Source organism: Leptodactylus fuscus, chromosome 10 (assembly GCF_031893055.1).
Source record: "Leptodactylus fuscus isolate aLepFus1 chromosome 10, aLepFus1.hap2, whole genome shotgun sequence".
NCBI lineage: Eukaryota > Metazoa > Chordata > Amphibia > Anura > Leptodactylidae > Leptodactylus > Leptodactylus fuscus.
In genome coordinates, this window is record NC_134274.1 from 84,967,210 (window position 1) to 84,981,088 (window position 13,879).

A 13,879-nucleotide genomic window follows, 5' to 3' on the forward strand; every position below is an offset into this window, starting at 1 on the left:
GAGCTGTGACCACATGTGGCACAATAAGATAGACAGGAGCAAAGATCATATCTGTCTGAATATGGAAATAAAATCAATCAGACCTTTTTCTAGCCTGGCAGAGGTTGTCAGCAGGATGTAGTTCTATCGATCTACAGGCTAATAAGCCGCCCCTCCGATCCATCTAATCATACATCTTTTGTGAATACGCCATAACTCCCGGGAATAAAACATATCGGTGTAATGTGCCTAACAAGAGATCCCAAATGCTTTGAGAAGTCGGGGTACGCCAGACCTGCAGCTTCAATGATACTCCATTCCCAGATGCAACCCTTGGGGACACTTGGCCAATATCCAGCATATTTTAGGGTTCCTACATAGTTAGGGTTTCTGGATCATCTGCTGGCGTCTGGATGGTCATAAAAACATAAATATGGCGGAAATGTCATTGATGTCATCATATTTTATTTCCAGTTTTTGGGCAGTCACGCTTTCACACTGACACCTGGAGCTGCTACTTCTGACTGCAATCCCCACACAACGACTTGCTGTATGGCCGTGTGTCTATCTGTAATGTGTCTTACTGTGCTGTTGGTTGTGGATTGTAATTGCCATACAGATCGCACAGGGTCTAAACTGACACATTGAAGCAAAGACAAACTTTTCAATAGTTCATGATGGTAGTGATTGTCAGGTTTGGATCACTATCACCTTGTATGCATCCCATCCTATATAATACGTGTAACTGCAGGAGACTGAAATCACCTCCAGCCATCATCCCATCCTACACGCCTCTGTGCAGACAGCTGTATATACACAATGTCCCCGCTTTTCTATTCTGCCCGGTGTATAGACATTGCTGCAGGGCAGAGCCCCATGAGAAGCGGCCCCCCTGTCTGCAGTATATATACATATATATATATATATATATATATATATATATATATATATATATATATATATATATATATATGTATCTATCTGATGTGAGGACAGGGAGCCGGCAGTGAGCGGAGCCGCCGCCTGTGTTACCCTCCCCGGCTCTCAGCAGCTCCAGCTTGTCCCCGCATCGTACAATCAGCTTCCTGTAGCATAGAGCTTGTGGTAAAGATCCCGGGGATGGTGACAAGCGCCGGGAATAGAAGGGGGCAGCTCCCGCAGCGGTTTCATCTTCCTGCATAGATAGTGATGGACAGATGTGGGGGTGCTATGGCGGAAATCCCGGGGCCTCCTCTCCGCACCACCCCCGCACCTCCGCCAGTGACGGCCAGGGACTGTTAGGGAGGATGTCGGGGAGTGGGGAGACACGAAGAATGGAAGCTCTCCTGTCCGGTTCTAGCCGGTAATGGGCTCTGATCCCGGGCAGGGAAGCACACGGGGAGAGCGGAGCTTGACTCTGGCCCTGTGCTGAGTGACAGCCAATAGGAGGTGAGGCCGAGGCCGCTCAGCAGCCAATCAGTGCGCACCGCTGTGCATATAAGAGGCGGCGGCTGCTTCGGCCCCAGTGTTTTCCCGTCTAGGAAAGGAATTAGAGCTCGATTCGTATCATGGCAGAAACCGCGCCCGCCGCTGCCGCTGCTCCCCCTCCCGCCGAACCGGCCGCCAAATCCAAGAAGCAGCCGAAGAAAGCAGCCGCAGGGGGCGCCAAGAAGAGCAAGAAATCCTCCGGTCCCACCGTGTCCGAGCTGATCGTCAAAGCCGTGTCCGCCTCCAAGGAGCGCAGTGGGGTGTCTGTGGCCGCCCTGAAGAAGGTGCTGGCTGCTGGCGGCTACGATACAGACAAGAACCGCAGCCGTGTCAAGCTGGGCCTTAAGGCTCTGGTGACCAAGGGAACCCTGATCCAGGTGAAAGGCAGCGGCGCCTCCGGCTCCTTCAAGCTGAACAAGAAGCAGGCGGAGAGTAAGGACAAGGCGGCCAAGAAGAAGCCTGCAGCGGCCAAGCCCAAGAAAGCTGCCGCCAAGAAGCCCGCGGCTAAGTCTCCTAAGAAGGCGCCGACCGCGGCCAAGAGCCCGAAGAAAGCCAAGAAGCCTGCCGCGGCCGCCAAGAAGGCGGCCAAGAGCCCCAAGAAGCCGAAGGCGGCTCCTAAAGCCAAGAAGGTGACGAAGAGCCCGGCTAAGAAGGCGGCTAAGCCCAAAGCTGCCAAGAGCCCAGCTAAGAAGGCTGCCAAGCCCAAAGCTGCCAAGAGTCCGGCTAAGAAGGCTGCTAAAGCCAAGAAGCCCGCGGCTAAGAAATAAGCCCGAGCCGCCCTGTACTTGTCCCACAAAGGCTCTTCTCAGAGCCACCACCTTGTCCCGGCAGAGCTGTATGATCGCTATCTCCCCAGCCAGCGGGGGGGGCGGGGGCGTCATATTAACGGCAATCCTATGACCAGGGCTCCATTCCCGTATCCGCACCGACACATGAGCGGTCACTACAGGGTAACATCCCCGCAGGTTTCTCCAGGTGACCGGTCCAGCGGGGTAGTAATGAGGACTAAAAGCTGAGGCCGCTGAGGGTTTATAGGGGCAGTAATCCAGTAGATTGGCCGCGCATCCTCCTCGTTACTGGCGGGGGCCTCTGTCTGGATAAAGGGGGAGGAGGAGGAGGAGGAGGAGGAATTGTCAGTATGTCTGAGCTACACAATCCCTGCAGTCCCGAATGCAGCCTGATGCCGGGGGTCGCTGCGGTGTACGGCGGGCGGCTGTGTGCGTGCTTGTGGTAGGGGGACAAACGATACATACTCCCAGGTCTGTATCAGATCAGCGGGGAACGAGCCTGGACGCCCGGGAGGTTGTACTGGGGGAGAAGGGGGATGAGGCTGGGTGACAAGCGCTCTCAGGGGAGCCCCCGCCTGACACTACTCGTTCCTACACAGGCTGAGGAGGGGGCTCCCCTGAGAGCTCTTGTCACCCAGCCTCATCCCCTTCTCCCCCAGTACAACCTCCCGGCGTCCAGGCTCGTTCTCCCCTGAGAGCGCACACCGTTATTTCGGGGTCACTTCTGGACCCAGAAACTCGGATCTTTGCTGCCTCCTGTTCAGCGTGTTCTCTTGTATTTATAACGCACTGTCTGTGCTGCAGCTGAATGACTTGTCTGGGGGAGCTCCGGCTCCCAGCAGTAGGTTTGTGATGACACTGGGGCGGGTGGAGAAAGCCGGCAGACGTCCATTGTCTCCGGGGCCGAGCTGAGAGCGGCAGCAGGGACAGGGAGAGGCGGCGAGAACTGTAGGATATGAGCGGGAAAGCTCCGAATCACTAACGGGTGAAAGTTCTGCCAATCAGAGGAGGAAAGCAGGGGAGGGGGGGAGTGGCTTCAGGACACGCCCCATAATTGCGTCATCATAGCAGGGTTCTCCTTCTGGTCCGACCACTCTCTATATAAAAAGGCGGCTGTGCGGAGGGACGCTTATTCTAGTCTGTCAGCAGCAGCACAGAAGATGTCCGGTCGCGGTAAAGGAGGGAAAGGTCTCGGCAAGGGCGGTGCCAAGCGGCACAGGAAGGTGCTCCGGGATAACATCCAGGGCATCACCAAGCCTGCCATCCGCCGTCTAGCTCGCAGAGGAGGCGTCAAGCGCATCTCCGGTCTCATCTATGAGGAGACTCGCGGTGTCCTGAAAGTCTTCCTGGAGAACGTCATCCGTGACGCCGTCACCTACACCGAGCACGCCAAGAGGAAGACCGTCACCGCCATGGACGTGGTGTACGCGCTCAAGCGCCAGGGCCGCACTCTCTACGGCTTCGGAGGTTAATTCCGCCGCTCCCCGACTCTCTACTACATAACCCAAAGGCTCTTCTCAGAGCCGCCACATCCTCCAGAGAACAGAGCTGTCCCCGCCACCCACCTCTCCTCTGCCCTCTAGGGCTGGAGCTGTCGCTGCGGCTACTGTAGGAATACCGGAGAGCGTGGAGATAAACGCTCTTAAGCTTCAGGGAACGTGTGAACAAATGCATAAATCTTAAGAGCGTTCCTGTCGCTGTACAGTGTGCACTGCCTAAAGTTTCTCCTTTACTTTGCCAGTGTGCGCAGATGTAGATACACGCGATAGATACGAGGTTATCAGGCGGATAAGTTCCTTCGCCTTGAGGATAATACAAACAGTGCGGTGTAACGTCCATAAATACAATGACAAAACGGATCGGGATAAATAAAGCCTCTGGTCCGGGGAATAAACACCAGAAATAAAGGGCTCAGCAGCTCTAGTGTGGAAGGGGTGGGGGGGCTCTTAGAAGAGCCTTTGGGGTGATAGTACAGAGCAGGTGATGGAGCCGATTACTTGGCGCTGGTGTACTTGGTGACGGCCTTGGTGCCCTCGGACACGGCGTGCTTGGCCAACTCTCCGGGCAGCAGCAGGCGCACGGAGGTCTGGATCTCCCGGGAGGTGATGGTGGAGCGCTTGTTATAGTGAGCCAGGCGGGAGGCTTCTCCTGCGATGCGCTCAAAGACGTCGTTGACGAAGGAATTCATGATGCTCATGGCCTTGGAAGAAATGCCGGTGTCGGGGTGGACCTGCTTCAGCACCTTGTACACGTAGATGGCATAGCTCTCCCTCCTGGCCCTCTTACGCTTCTTGCCGTCCTTCTTCTGGGCCTTGGTCACGGCTTTCTTGGAGCCCTTCTTGGGCGCTGGGGCAGACTTGGCGGGATCAGGCATGGTAGCACGGCGATCTTTTCCCACACGAGAATGAGAGAAAATAATGTCTGTGCTCCTCCCAGCGCAGCCCTATTTATAGGCGGGCTATGCAAATGAGCACCGCTGTCTGCGCGCTGTTCTACTGGACCAGCAAGTCATGTGACCAGTGCCAGCATCATAATCCCCGCCCTCCGCAGCTGATTGGCGCTTCCACCAGGTTTGAATTTCCCTCCGTTTCTCTCCTCAGGTTTACAGGTTCTAATCGCCTCGTTATGTTGCGGGGGGGAACGCCACAGATTGTCCCCTGTGTAGCCTGATGCATGCCGGCGGGGGCTGTACAGCGCCGTGCTGCACGGGGTCTGGGGGAGGGGCATGAGCGCTAATGCTGGACTGTAGAAATAAACCAATGAGATGGAGGGGGCGGGCTTTCCATGAGCCAATGAGGACGAGCCCCGGCTGTATAAATATGTCGCTCTTTCCGCTCCTCAGCTCATATCACCGCTGTGTAACGTCTATACTGAAGCGATGGCAAGAACCAAGCAGACCGCCCGCAAATCCACCGGAGGGAAAGCTCCCCGCAAGCAGCTGGCCACTAAGGCCGCCAGGAAGAGCGCTCCCGCCACCGGCGGAGTGAAGAAGCCTCACCGCTACCGCCCTGGTACAGTCGCTCTGCGTGAAATCCGCCGCTACCAGAAGTCCACCGAGCTGCTGATCCGTAAGCTTCCCTTCCAGCGCCTGGTTCGAGAGATCGCCCAGGACTTCAAGACGGATCTCCGCTTCCAGAGCTCCGCCGTCATGGCCCTGCAGGAAGCTAGCGAAGCTTACCTGGTCGGGCTCTTTGAGGACACCAACCTGTGCGCCATCCACGCCAAGAGGGTCACCATCATGCCCAAAGACATCCAGCTGGCCCGCAGGATTCGTGGGGAGAGGGCTTAAATCTGCCCAGGCACCGTCTGACAACACAAAGGCTCTTCTCAGAGCCACCAAATCCTCCCTCAGACGAGCTGTAGCCGTTGTCTTTCTCCTCTCGGGAGGGGAGAAGAGAAGCCTTCACTGGCTGCTAATAGAGAGGTTACCCTTTCCCTTACAGTCACTGAGTTAGCGATATCTCGTCTCCCTCCTTTGTATGTATAACAGGCACATATGTAACTGCAGCGCCCTCTACAGTAACCTGAGCGCCGCCCCCACTGACTGCTGACTCAATCTTACTTCGCAGCAGCAGCAGCGGAGGATGTAATAGACAGGCGGAGGCTTGAAATTCGCGTCCTTTCTCCCTTTGCACCACCTGACGCTGCCGGTTCTCGCGCGGGTTGTAACGGTCACTGAATGAATGGGAATCTACGATTGAGCGGGAAGATAGACAAAGGTTCGCCCGGATCAGCCCTTTAACGCCCGTTTCATCGGCACTTCTAAACCTGCCACCGTGGGCTGTGCCCTGGCGGGGAGAGAGGATTAGGATGAGCACAGCCATTACTATCCCTAACTGACCCTGCGCCCGCACCACATCTCCCTCCCTCCCTCCTCTCCGTCGCTAGTATGTGCCTACTCCGCGCATCTCTCCCTAGCGCCTTCTACAATGACCTGAGCGCCGCTGAATCTTCTTCAGTTGGGGAGGGTTTGAAATTCGCGCCCATTCTCTCTGCACCACGTGACGCTGCCGGCTCTCGCGCGGGTTGTAACGGTCACTGAATGGGAATTGCAAAACCACCAACCGTGTGAGCGGGGAGATAGACAAAGGTTCACCCGGATCAGCCCTTTAACGCCCGTTTCATCGGCACTTGTAAGCCTGCCACCGTGGGCTGTGCCCTGGCGGGGAGAGAGGATTAGGATGAGCACAGCCATTACTATCCCTAACTGACAAGACCCTGCGCCCGCAACCACATCTCCCTCCCTCCTCTCCGTACCTAGTATATGCCTACTCCGCACATCCTTCTACAATAACCTGAGGGCCGCCCCAGTCCGCTGCTGAATCTTCTTCAGTGGGAGAGGGCTCAGCTCTGGGGAGGTTTTGAAATTCGCGCCCCTTCTCTCTGCGCCACGTGACGCTGCCGGCTCTCGCGCGGATTGTAACGGTCACTGCGACTGAGCGGGAATTTCAAAACCACCAACCGTGTGAGCGGGGAGAAAAGACAAAGCGTCACCCGGAGGAGCCGGCGCTCACCTCGGCTTTGTATCAGCGCGCGCCCGCCCGCCCGTTCGTTATATCTAAGCTCCGCTTATACTACCTGCCTGGGAAGAGAGCATTAGCAGATTACCACCAGCCCGACCTGACACAAAACCCCGCGCCCGCACCACATCTCCCTACAGAGTGAATCCTCCTCCCGCTCAGTCACCCCACGGTGCTTCCCTGTAAGGGCCGCCGGTCGGGCCAGGAGTTGGCTTCAGAATAGACGGACAGCCCGTATTGTAGACAGGAGGCAGCTCTGCTGTAGACAAGGTGGTGGCTCTTAGAAGAGCCTTTGCTTGTATAGACGGATGGGGTGGGAGCGGCGCTCACTTGCTCTTGCTGGGCTTGCTGCTCTCGGTCTTCTTGGGCAGCAGCACGGCCTGGATGTTGGGCAGGACGCCTCCCTGGGCGATGGTCACGCCACCCAGCAGTTTGTTCAGCTCCTCGTCATTGCGCACGGCCAGCTGCAGGTGACGGGGGATGATGCGGGTCTTCTTGTTGTCCCGTGCAGCATTACCAGCCAACTCCAGGATCTCAGCGGTCAGATACTCCAGTACGGCCGCCAGGTAGACGGGAGCACCAGCACCAACCCTCTCGGCGTAGTTGCCCTTGCGGAGAAGCCTGTGCACACGACCGACGGGGAACTGAAGTCCCGCCCGGGATGAGCGGGTCTTGGCCTTAGCACGAGCTTTGCCTCCTTGCTTGCCGCGTCCAGACATGGTTCGTGGATCGTCAGTTACTGTAATGGAACACAGAATATCCTGCCCTGTACCGGCTCCTCCTGCCTTATATATATAGTTCTGCCCCGCCCTCCTGCAACTCTCATTGGACACATCTCAAGCCGCCAATAGAGGCCAGATTTGTGGAACCACCAATCCGCTTCAGCAGGCGGGGCTTGCAAAAGTCACATGGTTTGCTGGTCCAGTAGAACAGCGCACAGACAGCGGCGCTCATTTGCATAGCCCGCCTATAAATAGGGCTGCGCTGGGAGGAGCACAGACATTACTTTCTCTCATTCTCGTGTGAAAGAGATCTCCGTGTTATACCATGCCTGATCCCGCCAAGTCTGCCCCAGCGCCCAAGAAGGGCTCCAAGAAAGCCGTGACCAAGGCCCAGAAGAAGGACGGCAAGAAGCGTAAGAGGGCCAGGAAGGAGAGCTATGCCATCTACGTGTACAAGGTGCTGAAGCAGGTCCACCCCGACACCGGTATCTCCTCCAAGGCCATGGTCGTCATGAATTCCTGGTACTATTCCGTTATCGGGCCAGCAGCAGCGCAGTTCAGCACCAGCTTTCGGGACAGCAGTTCAGCAGCGGGAATTACAATGACATCCGAGGACTGCTGGCCCGATGCTTGTGCCCAGTAACCAGTACATCGATGACCCCCCCTCCCCCATCCTTCTCCTCCTGCCAGTGCTGCCCCCCAGCTCTCCTTACATCTTCCCCGTACCCTCTCCCCGCCACACGACTAGGCCTCACCTCAGCGCTAGTACCGAGACCGAAAGGAAAGACACCGGGGCTCAATCCAGGCCCTGACAAGAAACACGCCGACTATAGGAACGGTGAGCTACAGCGAGCCGGAGGGACAAACTTTCTGCAGCGTCCGGCGGCTATCTAGTAGCATTCATTGCTCAAGATTTACGGTGAGGCCTATTACAGGGAGAGGGTACGGGGCAGATGTAAGAAGAGCTGGGGGGCAGCACTGGAAGGAAGAGGAGGATGAGGGCATCGATCGATGTACTGCCTACTACACACAAGCACGGCCTCTATCATCGGGCCAGCATCGGCTTAGTCATGTGGCGGGGAGAGGGTACGGGGTAGATGTAAGGAGAGCTGGGGGGCAGCACTGGAAGGAGGAGGAGATGGAGGGGGGGTCATTGATGTACTGGCTACTGGGCACAAGCATCGGGCCAGCAGTCCTCGGATGTCATTGTAATTCCCGCTGCTGAACTGAACTGCTGTCCCGAAAGCTGGTGCTGAAATGCGCTGCTGCTGGCCCGATAACGGAATAGTACCGGCTTCTCTTCTCCCCTCCCGAGAGGAGAAAGACAACGGCTACAGCTCGTCTGAGGGAGGATTTGGTGGCTCTGAGAAGAGCCTTTGTGTTGTCAGACGGTGCCTGGGCAGATTTAAGCCCTCTCCCCACGAATCCTGCGGGCCAGCTGGATGTCTTTGGGCATGATGGTGACCCTCTTGGCGTGGATGGCGCACAGGTTGGTGTCCTCAAAGAGCCCGACCAGGTAAGCTTCGCTAGCTTCCTGCAGGGCCATGACGGCGGAGCTCTGGAAGCGGAGATCCGTCTTGAAGTCCTGGGCGATCTCTCGAACCAGGCGCTGGAAGGGAAGCTTACGGATCAGCAGCTCGGTGGACTTCTGGTAGCGGCGGATTTCACGCAGAGCGACTGTACCAGGGCGGTAGCGGTGAGGCTTCTTCACTCCGCCGGTGGCGGGAGCGCTCTTCCTGGCGGCCTTAGTGGCCAGCTGCTTGCGGGGAGCTTTCCCTCCGGTGGATTTGCGGGCGGTCTGCTTGGTTCTTGCCATCGCTTCAGTATAGACGTTACACAGCGGTGATATGAGCTGAGGAGCGGAAAGAGCGACATATTTATACAGCCGGGGCTCGTCCTCATTGGCTCATGGAAAGCCCGCCCCCTCCATCTCATTGGTTTATTTCTACAGTCCAGCATTAGCGCTCATGCCCCTCCCCCAGACCCCGTGCAGCACGGCGCTGTACAGCCCCCGCCGGCATGCATCAGGCTACACAGGGGACAATCTGTGGCGTTCCCCCCCGCAACATAACGAGGCGATTAGAACCTGTAAACCTGAGGAGAGAAACGGAGGGAAATTCAAACCTGGTGGAAGCGCCAATCAGCTGCGGAGGGCGGGGATTATGATGCTGGCACTGGTCACATGACTTGCTGGTCCAGTAGAACAGCGCGCAGACAGCGGCGCTCATTTGCATAGCCCGCCTATAAATAGGGCTGCGCTGGGAGGAGCACAGACATTATTTTCTCTCATTCTCGTGTGGGAAAAGATCGCCGTGCTACCATGCCTGATCCCGCCAAGTCTGCCCCAGCGCCCAAGAAGGGCTCCAAGAAAGCCGTGACCAAGGCCCAGAAGAAGGACGGCAAGAAGCGTAAGAGGGCCAGGAGGGAGAGCTATGCCATCTACGTGTACAAGGTGCTGAAGCAGGTCCACCCCGACACCGGCATTTCTTCCAAGGCCATGAGCATCATGAATTCCTTCGTCAACGACGTCTTTGAGCGCATCGCAGGAGAAGCCTCCCGCCTGGCTCACTATAACAAGCGCTCCACCATCACCTCCCGGGAGATCCAGACCTCCGTGCGCCTGCTGCTGCCCGGAGAGTTGGCCAAGCACGCCGTGTCCGAGGGCACCAAGGCCGTCACCAAGTACACCAGCGCCAAGTAATCGGCTCCATCACCTGCTCTGTACTATCACCCCAAAGGCTCTTCTAAGAGCCCCCCCACCCCTTCCACACTAGAGCTGCTGAGCCCTTCATTTCTGGTGTTTATTCCCCGGACCAGAGGCTTTATTTATCCCGATCCGTTTTGTCATTGTATTTATGGACGTTACACCGCACTGTTTGTATTATCCTCAAGGCGAAGGAACTTATCCGCCTGATAACCTCGTATCTATCGCGTGTATCTACATCTGCGCACACTGGCAAAGTAAAGGAGAAACTTTAGGCAGTGCACACTGTACAGCGACAGGAACGCTCTTAAGATTTATGCATTTGTTCACACGTTCCCTGAAGCTTAAGAGCGTTTATCTCCACGCTCTCCGGTATTCCTACAGTAGCCGCAGCCACAGCTCCAGCCCTAGAGGGCAGAGGAGAGGTGGGTGGCGGGGACAGCTCTGTTCTCTGGAGGATGTGGCGGCTCTGAGAAGAGCCTTTGGGTTATGTAGTAGAGAGTCGGGGAGCGGCGGAATTAACCTCCGAAGCCGTAGAGAGTGCGGCCCTGGCGCTTGAGCGCGTACACCACGTCCATGGCGGTGACGGTCTTCCTCTTGGCGTGCTCGGTGTAGGTGACGGCGTCACGGATGACGTTCTCCAGGAAGACTTTCAGGACACCGCGAGTCTCCTCATAGATGAGACCGGAGATGCGCTTGACGCCTCCTCTGCGAGCTAGACGGCGGATGGCAGGCTTGGTGATGCCCTGGATGTTATCCCGGAGCACCTTCCTGTGCCGCTTGGCACCGCCCTTGCCGAGACCTTTCCCTCCTTTACCGCGACCGGACATCTTCTGTGCTGCTGCTGACAGACTAGAATAAGCGTCCCTCCGCACAGCCGCCTTTTTATATAGAGAGTGGTCGGACCAGAAGGAGAACCCTGCTATGATGACGCAATTATGGGGCGTGTCCTGAAGCCACTCCCCCCCTCCCCTGCTTTCCTCCTCTGATTGGCAGAACTTTCACCCGTTAGTGATTCGGAGCTTTCCCGCTCATATCCTACAGTTCTCGCCGCCTCTCCCTGTCCCTGCTGCCGCTCTCAGCTCGGCCCCGGAGACAATGGACGTCTGCCGGCTTTCTCCACCCGCCCCAGTGTCATCACAAACCTACTGCTGGGAGCCGGAGCTCCCCCAGACAAGTCATTCAGCTGCAGCACAGACAGTGCGTTATAAATACAAGAGAACACGCTGAACAGGAGGCAGCAAAGATCCGAGTTTCTGGGTCCAGAAGTGACCCCGAAATAACGGTGTGCGCTCTCAGGGGAGAACGAGCCTGGACGCCGGGAGGTTGTACTGGGGGAGAAGGGGATGAGGCTGGGTGACAAGAGCTCTCAGGGGAGCCCCCTCCTCAGCCTGTGTAGGAACGAGTAGTGTCAGGCGGGGGCTCCCCTGAGAGCGCTTGTCACCCAGCCTCATCCCCCTTCTCCCCCAGTACAACCTCCCGGGCGTCCAGGCTCGTTCCCCGCTGATCTGATACAGACCTGGGAGTATGTATCGTTTGTCCCCCTACCACAAGCACGCACACAGCCGCCCGCCGTACACCGCAGCGACCCCCGGCATCAGGCTGCATTCGGGACTGCAGGGATTGTGTAGCTCAGACATACTGACAATTCCTCCTCCTCCTCCTCCTCCTCCTCCCCCTTTATCCAGACAGAGGCCCCCGCCAGTAACGAGGAGGATGCGCGGCCAATCTACTGGATTACTGCCCCTATAAACCCTCAGCGGCCTCAGCTTTTAGTCCTCATTACTACCCCGCTGGACCGGTCACCTGGAGAAACCTGCGGGGATGTTACCCTGTAGTGACCGCTCATGTGTCGGTGCGGATACGGGAATGGAGCCCTGGTCATAGGATTGCCGTTAATATGACGCCCCCGCCCCCCCGCTGGCTGGGGAGATAGCGATCATACAGCTCTGCCGGGACAAGGTGGTGGCTCTGAGAAGAGCCTTTGTGGGACAAGTACAGGGCGGCTCGGGCTTATTTCTTAGCCGCGGGCTTCTTGGCTTTAGCAGCCTTCTTAGCCGGACTCTTGGCAGCTTTGGGCTTGGCAGCCTTCTTAGCTGGGCTCTTGGCAGCTTTGGGCTTAGCCGCCTTCTTAGCCGGGCTCTTCGTCACCTTCTTGGCTTTAGGAGCCGCCTTCTTGGCGGCCGCGGCAGGCTTCTTGGCTTTCTTCGGGCTCTTGGCCGCGGTCGGCGCCTTCTTAGGAGACTTAGCCGCGGGCTTCTTGGCGGCAGCTTTCTTGGGCTTGGCCGCTGCAGGCTTCTTCTTGGCCGCCTTGTCCTTACTCTCCGCCTGCTTCTTGTTCAGCTTGAAGGAGCCGGAGGCGCCGCTGCCTTTCACCTGGATCAGGGTTCCCTTGGTCACCAGAGCCTTAAGGCCCAGCTTGACACGGCTGCGGTTCTTGTCTGTATCGTAGCCGCCAGCACCTTCTTCAGGGCGGCCACAGACACCCCACTGCGCTCCTTGGAGGCGGACACGGCTTTGACGATCAGCTCGGACACGGTGGGACCGGAGGATTTCTTGCTCTTCTTGGCGCCCCCTGCGGCTGCTTTCTTCGGCTGCTTCTTGGATTTGGCGGCCGGTTCGGCGGGAGGGGGAGCAGCGGCAGCGGCGGGCGCGGTTTCTGCCATGATACGAATCGAGCTCTAATTCCTTTCCTAGACGGGAAAACACTGGGGCCGAAGCAGCCGCCGCCTCTTATATGCACAGCGGTGCGCACTGATTGGCTGCTGAGCGGCCTCGGCCTCACCTCCTATTGGCTGTCACTCAGCACAGGGCCAGAGTCAAGCTCCGCTCTCCCCGTGTGCTTCCCTGCCCGGGATCAGAGCCCATTACCGGCTAGAACCGGACAGGAGAGCTTCCATTCTTCGTGTCTCCCCACTCCCCGACATCCTCCCTAACAGTCCCTGGCCGTCACTGGCGGAGGTGCGGGGGTGGTGCGGAGAGGAGGCCCCGGGATTTCCGCCATAGCACCCCCACATCTGTCCATCACTATCTATGCAGGAAGATGAAACCGCTGCGGGAGCTGCCCCCTTCTATTCCCGGCGCTTGTCACCATCCCCGGGATCTTTACCACAAGCTCTATGCTACAGGAAGCTGATTGTACGATGCGGGGACAAGCTGGAGCTGCTGAGAGCCGGGGAGGGTAACACAGGCGGCGGCTCCGCTCACTGCCGGCTCCCTGTCCTCACATCAGATAGATACATATATATATATATATATATATATATATATATATATATATATGTATATATACTGCAGACAGGGGGGCCGCTTCTCATGGGGCTCTGCCCTGCAGCAATGTCTATACACCGGGCAGAATAGAAAAGCGGGGACATTGTGTATATACAGCTGTCTGCACAGAGGCGTGTAGGATGGGATGATGGCTGGAGGTGATTTCAGTCTCCTGCAGTTACACGTATTATATAGGATGGGATGCATACAAGGTGATAGTGATCCAAACCTGACAATCACTACCATCATGAACTATTGAAAAGTTTGTCTTTGCTTCAATGTGTCAGTTTAGACCCTGTGCGATCTGTATGGCAATTACAATCCACAACCAACAGCACAGTAAGACACATTACAGATAGACACACGGCCATACAGCAAGTCGTTGTGTGGGGATTGCAGTCAGAAGTAGCAGCTCCAGGTGTCAGTGTG

The 13,879-nt window shown here is 57.0% G+C and overlaps 6 protein-coding genes and 1 pseudogene across 6 annotated transcripts; 3 read left to right on the forward strand and 4 right to left on the reverse strand.

Annotated features, from left to right (window-relative positions):
* Positions 1–1,507: 1,507 nt before the first annotated feature.
* LOC142182976 (histone H1.03-like) lies at positions 1,508–2,235 on the forward strand. Its single transcript, XM_075257813.1, has one exon. The coding sequence runs from the start codon at positions 1,527–1,529 to the stop codon at positions 2,211–2,213; it is 687 nt and encodes a 228-aa protein (XP_075113914.1). The 5' UTR covers positions 1,508–1,526; the 3' UTR covers positions 2,214–2,235.
* A 1,964-nt stretch (positions 2,236–4,199) lies between these two features.
* On the reverse strand, positions 4,200–4,643 carry LOC142183400 (histone H2B type 1-O-like). The gene has a single exon (XM_075258479.1). It carries the CDS (start codon positions 4,606–4,608, stop codon positions 4,228–4,230), a length of 381 nt encoding a protein of 126 aa, XP_075114580.1. The 5' UTR covers positions 4,609–4,643; the 3' UTR covers positions 4,200–4,227.
* Positions 4,644–5,102: 459 nt separating this feature from the next.
* Positions 5,103–5,745, forward strand: LOC142183399 (histone H3). The gene has a single exon (XM_075258478.1). It carries the CDS (start codon positions 5,113–5,115, stop codon positions 5,521–5,523), a length of 411 nt encoding a protein of 136 aa, XP_075114579.1. The 5' UTR covers positions 5,103–5,112; the 3' UTR covers positions 5,524–5,745.
* A 1,224-nt stretch (positions 5,746–6,969) lies between these two features.
* On the reverse strand, positions 6,970–7,521 carry LOC142183542 (histone H2A type 2-B). The gene has a single exon (XM_075258666.1). It carries the CDS (start codon positions 7,471–7,473, stop codon positions 7,081–7,083), a length of 393 nt encoding a protein of 130 aa, XP_075114767.1. The 5' UTR covers positions 7,474–7,521; the 3' UTR covers positions 6,970–7,080.
* A 1,269-nt stretch (positions 7,522–8,790) lies between these two features.
* Positions 8,791–9,302, reverse strand: LOC142183596 (histone H3). The gene has a single exon (XM_075258736.1). The coding sequence runs from the start codon at positions 9,290–9,292 to the stop codon at positions 8,882–8,884; it is 411 nt and encodes a 136-aa protein (XP_075114837.1). The 5' UTR covers positions 9,293–9,302; the 3' UTR covers positions 8,791–8,881.
* A 479-nt stretch (positions 9,303–9,781) lies between these two features.
* LOC142219254 (histone H2B type 1-O-like) lies at positions 9,782–10,229 on the forward strand. Its single transcript, XM_075288200.1, has one exon. The coding sequence runs from the start codon at positions 9,797–9,799 to the stop codon at positions 10,175–10,177; it is 381 nt and encodes a 126-aa protein (XP_075144301.1). The 5' UTR covers positions 9,782–9,796; the 3' UTR covers positions 10,178–10,229.
* Positions 10,230–12,171: 1,942 nt separating this feature from the next.
* LOC142219299 (uncharacterized) lies at positions 12,172–12,865 on the reverse strand (annotated as a pseudogene).
* Between the last annotated feature and the right edge of the window lie 1,014 nt (positions 12,866–13,879).

Coding starts and splice junctions, on each gene's coding strand:
- LOC142182976 (XM_075257813.1), top strand. CDS start 1,527: ATGGCAGAAACCGCGCCCGCCGCTGCCGCTGCTCCCCCTCCCGCCGAA.
- LOC142183400 (XM_075258479.1), bottom strand. CDS start 4,608: ATGCCTGATCCCGCCAAGTCTGCCCCAGCGCCCAAGAAGGGCTCCAAG.
- LOC142183399 (XM_075258478.1), top strand. CDS start 5,113: ATGGCAAGAACCAAGCAGACCGCCCGCAAATCCACCGGAGGGAAAGCT.
- LOC142183542 (XM_075258666.1), bottom strand. CDS start 7,473: ATGTCTGGACGCGGCAAGCAAGGAGGCAAAGCTCGTGCTAAGGCCAAG.
- LOC142183596 (XM_075258736.1), bottom strand. CDS start 9,292: ATGGCAAGAACCAAGCAGACCGCCCGCAAATCCACCGGAGGGAAAGCT.
- LOC142219254 (XM_075288200.1), top strand. CDS start 9,797: ATGCCTGATCCCGCCAAGTCTGCCCCAGCGCCCAAGAAGGGCTCCAAG.